Below are 7770 nucleotides of genomic sequence, written 5' to 3'. Positions count from 1 at the left end.
GTGTAAGATTGCAATGATGTGAAAATATCATCATGCTGGCAAACTATCTACTGAGTGGTTGATATAACCTTTACCTTAATGCATCTTACTATATAAGATGCAAAACTATGATGATGCTAGAAGAATTCATGTTGGTGGAACTTGGGCTTTAAATCTTTCACCCATTGTCTATAACTTTTTGGGTGATATGTGGTTTAGTACGTAGCCTTGCAAATATACACGGATAACTTCATAAAGGTAATTTCACATTTTCAATTTATTCTTCCAAGATCCAAGGGAACACACAATGCATACCTCTTTGAAATTGGATATTAAATTGCTCAAGAAGAAACACATTGCATCCTCGGCTACACATCTGTGCGCTTTACACACACATGCACACACACGATCTACAAATAAAGAATAAAATGCTCATACATGAATTGTTTTATATTAAATCTCCTCGAAATTTACTATTTTCTTCATTAGGTTTTTGGATGTACAAAGAAATAATAACAAACGTGTAATTTACGACTTACTTGATTATTTCAAGTACAGTCTAATTCATCACTTCAGTGTTGCTTTTGCGAAATCCAGAGAAGCTCGGTCGGGTAGTAGCTCTTTGCTGTAGAAGTGCTTGACGTACTCTCCAAAGACGACCTCCTTGTACAGCGCTGGATGCTTCTCAGTCACCAGCCTCGACAGAGGAGCCACCTTGGTGTCTTCTGCCGGTCCAAAGAAGCAAGCTACCGAACACCTCGGCCTGTCAACGTTCGTCACCACTCTATGCTCGATGCTTCTGTATAGTCCGTTGGTCAAGATCTGCAATAGGGGCTCGAAAATGTTAAAGACAGAGATCGAGAGAGATGAGAGAGAGAGATCGAGAGAGAAAGAGAGATCGAGAGAGCAGTGTCCTCGCTGGGTCCCCAGCGTCTAGTGCGACGCGGGGAGCTCCTCTAAGTCTCACCTTGAAATCGAATCACGCTTTAGTACTAGATATCAAGACGTTTGTCAGTACCTGGACGTTTAACTCTCACCAAAGTCGAATCTAGCTTTAATACTCACTTCCAAGACCTTTGTCAGTACCTCGATTTGATCCGCCAAGTTGATCACAAATGCATTAGGAAGGGGCTTCACTGCTATCCATCTATCGGCCTTCCTTATCTGCAGCCCCGGCACTTCATCTGGTAGAAGAACCGTCAGAGAGCTTACATCTGAGTGCTCACTCACCCCAAGGGTGAGACTCGGATCTGGACACGGCGGGTAGTAGTTCACAGCCATAAGTAACCTGGGTATCCCTGGCACTGCCATCCTCAAATAGTCGGAGCTCAATCCCAGGCTTTGGAAAATCGCTTGATATATCAGATTTGCAAGCTTGTGTACTTCGTCGCGATAGTCGTTAAATGCTCGTCTACAACAAGCACAAGACAAAAACTCAAAAATTTCCTCCGACAGAGTTTCTATATACATATTCATCGTTGCAGACATAAATAAATTTCCTGGATCACCAGCTTACTTGCAAAGTTGGGGCGCTTCTTCAAAGCCATTGCACTTGCCCGGAATTTCTCGAATATAAAACGCATCTTTCCAATCTCTGGCTTTCTCCAAAGATGGATTAAAACTGGTGAAGTAAGCCACGGCGTCTTCGAAATTCTGACTACGATATCGGTTTCTCGCCTCTGCCGGCTGCCCAAAGAACTTCTGACAAGTTGCCTTCATTTCGTCTACGACAGCTTGTGGGACGCCATGGTTTATTACCTGCACGTTTGTACACCCTACTCAGCTTGAATATTCACAAAACTAAACCCTCCACAGATTACTGCGGCTGACGACCATGGCTCCTCAGATGAATACTCAATACGCTGAACTCGCTGCGCAAAAATGAGTGCAGCTCGTTCGGGTTACCTGAAAGAACCCCCACTCCTCGCATGCGCGGCCGATATCGCGGATGGTCTGGAGCCGAAGCTGGTCGTCAGAGCGCAGCCCGGAGAGGTCTATGACGGGAATTCCTTCAGCATCATCGGAATTGATATGGGAAAGGCGAGGTCGCATGTGGGTGGGTCGAATGAAACAGGCAGGGACGTCGAGGATGCCGCCATCGACTATCTCTTTGATGCCAGCGCTTAGCTGGGAATGAGAGGGAGCGTGATCTCTAACCATGATGGTTGGCTATAAGGTCTCTGCAAAGATCAAGTAATGGACAAGTAGCTTGCAGTAATCATACAAATCCGAACAAATCCAATCTTCAGTCTTTCTTCTCTCTTCTTTTAAGCATATATAAAAGTTGGACGCGGGGGCATGTGAAGATGATGAACTTGCTTGTCACTCTCTCCATCTCCACTTGAGGAGGACAATAAGCAATCTTACTAATTATGTACCACTCATTTACTTGACATTGAGGATACTTTTGCTTTCACTCGCTCTCACCAAAAATGATGTGAACCCCAAAAAAAACTCGTCTAATGATAAAAGACTCTCAATTTTAAATAGATTTTTTAGTTCCTTTTTCTAAACACCCATTTCATTGGTTTTGGCCTAATGTTCCCTCCAAAATGTTTTGTATATTTATCTTAGATAATTTTAGGAAATATTAAAACCTTTTAATTAACAAAAAGATTCCTCTATACAACAAAATTTCGACCAGGTTTTTTTTTTTGAAAATGCAAGTATATTAGGGTTTGAGCTTGCTCTCACCCAAAAATGATGAGAACCCTCTACTGAGCCTCTAATTAACAAAAAAAAACTAATTTCATTGATTTTGGACTCATGTGCTCTCTAAAATGATTTTTATATTTACTTTAGATTAAAAATCACAAATATTAAAACCGTTTTATTAACAAAAAAAAATCCTCTAAACAACAAAAAATGCTCAATTTTAACTAGATTTTTGAAAGGTTTTTTTTAATGCAAGTGAAATTATTAAAGAAGCTAATGAACTTTTTCTAAGAATTTTAAGTAAAATTATAAAAGGACTTATGACATTACAAAATCTCCAAGTAAAATTATAAAATGAATTTTTCATTACATCTTGGGGAGCGCTACTAAAGTCTCAAAGTACTTATGATGTTAAGAAACACCTCTCAATAGCTGCAAGAAGACATGCCTATTAGTAGTCTCTATCTAAAAAGCAATAAGATCCTCCACTTCTTGCTCCTCTTTGTGGTCAATATAACCATAATAACAGAAGTGGAGAAAGGAATTAGATATTCTTTCTTGCGAATCTTTTTGTTTGCTCCTAATGACTTGTGCTTCATTTGCTGGGTATGGCCCAAAACGAGTGCTTCCATAATAATCTCACTCAATAAATTTACTAGCTCTCTCTAGTTGAAGACAATTTACTAGCTTCTTCTATGTTTGAAGACAATTTTCCTAATCCTTGTCGCTATCACTAACTTTCTCAAGCTCTTCTCATAGGACACCTATAGGAGAGGAGTGCAAGAGGGGAGAACTGAGAGCATTCCCTTAACTACCTAGCAAGGCAATCAAGGCTATTCTTCGCCACCTCATGCTAAATCAACAATCTAGCCATACATAGCTAATCCATGTGCACCATGCATGTGCTACCATGTGACCTCAAGGCTTTATGAGCAAGCCTAATTACCATGGTGACTCCCACAAACTCCTGACTAATGAACACATACCACATTCTTATCAGTCTTGCTCTCATCCGTGATTCTTAGAATTATCGTTGTCATTACATTACGCTCCCTTAAAGAGAGTTGTCGCCTTGGAAAGTGAATTTTGGAAAGCATTTTTAAAGTGTGCTTAACCTTTCCAACTGCATCCTTTCTCGAGCCTATCTTTCCGCTTAACCAAACATTCACATCTCACAAAATGCCCCCAAAATGCTTGGTCCTCTTCTCTTGGGTATCCAATATCCTCTCTAGTTTCTATGGCAAACGGGGAGACACGATAAGGTTTACAAGTCCCTCGATGTTAAAAAATATTAACAATAAAATGTTGGATTTATTAGGGAGTCAGCCCTCGAAAAGACCAATTACAAAAATTGGCCTATACATGGACTCATCGTCTTGGGCCTATGCTGCATGTAGTGTTAGCTACCACAAGGAGGTGAAGATGGAATTTCAAGAGATAATGGTTGACCAAGGGATCCTTGGTGCTGGTCACCCCACTAAGATCATGTAGGCTTGCTTTAATCGTTCCTAACTTCATGGACTCCATGTACCCAACTTAGGTTTCTAAGCTGAACACCGGCCTATTCCCAAACTCTTGATCATCGTGGCCCTTAGAAAAGTCTAGCAAACGTCCAACATCAATGGGAGTCTAAATGTGCCTCCCATCAATGCAGTCTTCTATTGAGAACATAAGTGGAACCAGACCATCAGGGCAGAGTTGCAAACCGTTACCTCAAGCTGGTGCCATATGTCTCTGGCAATAATACAATCCCAGAAGAGATCCCTAGAAAATTAAAATGATCGCCCCATAATAGGCGGGTGGAACTCACTTGGAAACATAAAGACTATTCTTCCCAAATGCTACTAGCTTGCCTTGCCAACAGGTGACAAATACAATTTGACGGCCAAGAGTCTAGAGCTCCCATGGTACATAGTGCTTTCATCTCTTAGCTCCCTCCTCAACTCATGTGAAGGCATGCCACAATCTCATGATTTAATGCCAATGCATCCATATTATCTCCGTACAAAACTCATAGGAAGGCATGCAACAATCTCTCAATTTCTTACCAGTGTTGCTTGCCAAAATTCTCGATGGTGGATGCCACCAAGATATGTTGGTCAACCAGTACTCCGGCATTCCATCCTAGAAAAACCCATAGTTATGCTCTTATCTTCTCCTTGTACCACTCGAATCAGTATTTGACCATCAGTCCAAGGCCTATAGGAGAACCCAGATTTTGCACCACCAATCCTTTGTGAGTTAGTTGCACCTGAAGGTTTGAAATCCAACTTGGGGGTCCCCAAAGTATGCCCTTAGAGAAAAGGTCTCCTACCATTAGCATTTTGAACCTGATACTTCAGAAAAGTTATTTAGCACCACAAAAAGGTTGGAGACACTCGCATGGTCCTCTAGGGAAAAGGCCATAATGTCGCTAGTGAATAATTGGAAAGAGCTAGTTTCCTAATGGCATGTCAACTCCTTTTATGTCCCCCAACTCCAATCCACACTTCAGCTTATGCATGAGAGAAATTGAGCCTACGCAAAGTGGAGAGGTGCTAAGGGGCACCCCTACCTAATAGAGTGTTTTAAGTCAAAACACCCCACAACACCTCCATTAAGACACTGAATTGCAAAAGTGTTTCCTAACAAAAATGAGACCATCTTTATTGAAACCTGAGCCAAATCCCAGTTCCTTGAGACTACAAGCAAGACATCCCATCTTATTCAATCATATTCTTTGTCTACGTTGAATCCAAATAGGACCCACTAGCACAACAACACAAAGCATCCATAGACGTGCACATAGACGCGTTTCCTTAACTTTTAAAAAAACATATAGGCATGTCTATTTGCGCATCTATTAGCACGTCTACAGACCCTCGTCTATAGGCACATCTATATAATAGACAGACGCGTATATAGATGCCCCTGTAGACATGCTATTAGACGCTCTATAGAAATTCTTAAAAAACAGAAAGACACGTTTATAGATGCGCTTATAGACGCTCTGTAGAATTTTTTTTAAAAAGCAAAATTTTGTGTGGTTGAACAGAATGCTGTGCATGTTGTGTGGTTACAAGAATGCCATTTCCACAGTGTGCAATTCAATTCTTACAGCCAACCGCATTTTAATTAGCACGTTTCCAAGCACGTCTATAGCTGACGATTACAATTCCAAATAAAATATTACAACTCCAAAACGTTTAGTTCATAAGGCATTCATTGATAGAACATTGCACAAGGAAATTGAAAGCCAAAAAAATAAAAGGAGTGTATATTAATTCATAGCCTGCTTGTATGTACATATAGCACGAGAAGCCAAGCCATGACCTGTGGCTTCAAGTACAAAAAATAAGAGGAGTGTATATACAAGAGAGGCACAAAGCCAAGCCAATGGCTTTAAGTACAAAAAAGAGTAGCTAGCACTACTTCTACGACTAATCAGCCGCATCCTCGCTCCCTTCTTCATCGCCTTCTTCCTCCTCATTATCCTCGCCTTCTTCCTCCTGAATATCCCCAAGGGCCTGTAAACGAGGGACAACATGTATCAATGTATGAAAAATCAAATCTTTATTTACAATATTGACATTATTCAAGTACTTTTAAATACCTCGGGGAGCGCTCCAATAGCCCAGATATACTGCTCCTCAGTAATCATCCCCTCATCATAGAAGTGCCTCCATGTATGTACTCTGTGATGTCCACGATTGTAGGTTGTCTCGACAGGAGTAGGTTACCTACCCAGATATCAAGCTACAAGATGACACAATTTGCGGAGGGGTTAGTACAAAGAAACAACCTCCTTATAAAACACATAAACACAATATAATCTAAGATCGATACCTACAAATTGGGCCTCCCACAATTCAACACAACCTGCTCCAAAATGCATGTTTCCATATTGCTCCATTTGGATCCTTCGTGCCTCCACGTGCTGCAGACTGGGGTCCGCCGCCTTCGCTGCCTTCATTGCTTTCTTCCACTCATGCTTATGAGCAGTGTGGGGTTGGCCCCTTAGTGGTTGATCTCCCTCTCTCCTAGCAATCTTGGCTAGTGCATGCCTCTTAAGCAAAGATCTTTTATTGGCAAGTATAACAACAATCTTTGACTTTGCCCATTAATCTGTGAACTCAACATTAGGGGGATTGGGATACCTAGAGCGTACAACATTGATGGTCTCATCAGCCAACCTTTTTGGATGCTCTTTGTATGGAATAAAGCAATCTCTATAGTTGTTAGCAACTACAGAGCGCATGAAGGCCATGATGTCTATCCCATCAAGATGCCTCCTCTCTGAGTGATGTCATAGAAGATCGTATCATCACCCTCTGGCACATTTGCATCATCTGAATCATCCCCGCCCCCACCATTACTCCCCCCAAAGCATTGTGCCATGCATCCCCCAGAGCTCTCCCTTTTACTACGCCTGTTGCCCTGTCATCACTCATGAGCTAGTCTGCTGCCCACTCATCTCTGGAGAATGGACTCCCGACTGCGCGGGAGTATGCTAGCGGCTCTACAAGGCAGAAAGGCCTCCTGACGACAGGGGAGTAGGGACCCCAAACCACCGAAGGGGAGAAGGGAGTGCTGATGATTGAGGAGAAGGGACTCTAGACCGCAGGGGAGAAGGGACTCCCGATGCTCGGGGAGAAGGCTGGCGGATCTATCGCCTGCTGAGCTATCTCAACTCCACAGGAGTAATCTCAGCTTGTTGTGGGTATGGGGTGGTTTGGAGTCTTTATCGCCGACTCCTGGGGGGTGTTTTGACTACCCGTCAAGTATGTGTATAACTCCTGAGGAGTGGGAGGGTGCCCCAAAATGTTATATAACTCCCAAAAGATGGCATCCCAAAGATCATGCAAGGCTCCTAAAGAGCTTTCTGGCCACATGATGAACTGCAAAAAAGAAGAGAAGAAGATTTCCATCATGCATGCCCTCTTTCCATCATGCATGCCCTCTTTCCATCATGCATGCAATCCCATGATTTCCATCATGCATGCCCTCTTTCCATCATGCATGCAATCCCATGATTTCCATCATGCATGCCCTCTTTCCATCATGTGTGCAATCCTGTTATTTTCATCATGCATCCCTCTTTCTTTATCCCGCTCTCATGCTGCAGTCCAATTTTCCTCATGCAATCACTTATTTCCA

At 42.2% G+C, this 7770-nt stretch overlaps 1 protein-coding gene across 2 annotated transcripts; it reads right to left on the bottom strand.

Annotated features, from left to right (window-relative positions):
- Positions 1–417: 417 nt before the first annotated feature.
- Positions 418–2286, bottom strand: LOC147893836 (fe(II)/2-oxoglutarate-dependent dioxygenase 4-like). 2 transcript variants are annotated; one of them, XM_087385740.1, is made up of 4 exons: positions 1885–2286; positions 1496–1737; positions 1045–1390; positions 418–801 (listed from the first exon to the last, which is right to left on the bottom strand). In XM_087385740.1, the coding sequence occupies exons 1-4, from the start codon at positions 2137–2139 to the stop codon at positions 547–549; spliced, it is 1098 nt and encodes a 365-aa protein (XP_087241866.1). In that variant the 5' UTR covers positions 2140–2286; the 3' UTR covers positions 418–546. The 2 variants fall into 2 exon arrangements, with proteins under 2 accessions (XP_087241866.1, XP_087241867.1); XM_087385741.1 differs by having other exon boundaries at positions 420–801; positions 1066–1390; positions 1885–2276.
- Positions 2287–7770: the final 5484 nt, after the last annotated feature.

The sequence above is a fragment of the Dipteris shenzhenensis genome, chromosome 15 (genome assembly GCF_047967505.1).
Source record: "Dipteris shenzhenensis isolate YYH24624 ecotype China chromosome 15, Dip_SZ_1.0, whole genome shotgun sequence".
NCBI classification, from domain to species: Eukaryota; Viridiplantae; Streptophyta; class Polypodiopsida; order Gleicheniales; family Dipteridaceae; genus Dipteris; species Dipteris shenzhenensis.
Note: the sequence above shows the minus strand (reverse complement) of the source record. Positions and strands in the feature narration are given on the sequence as shown.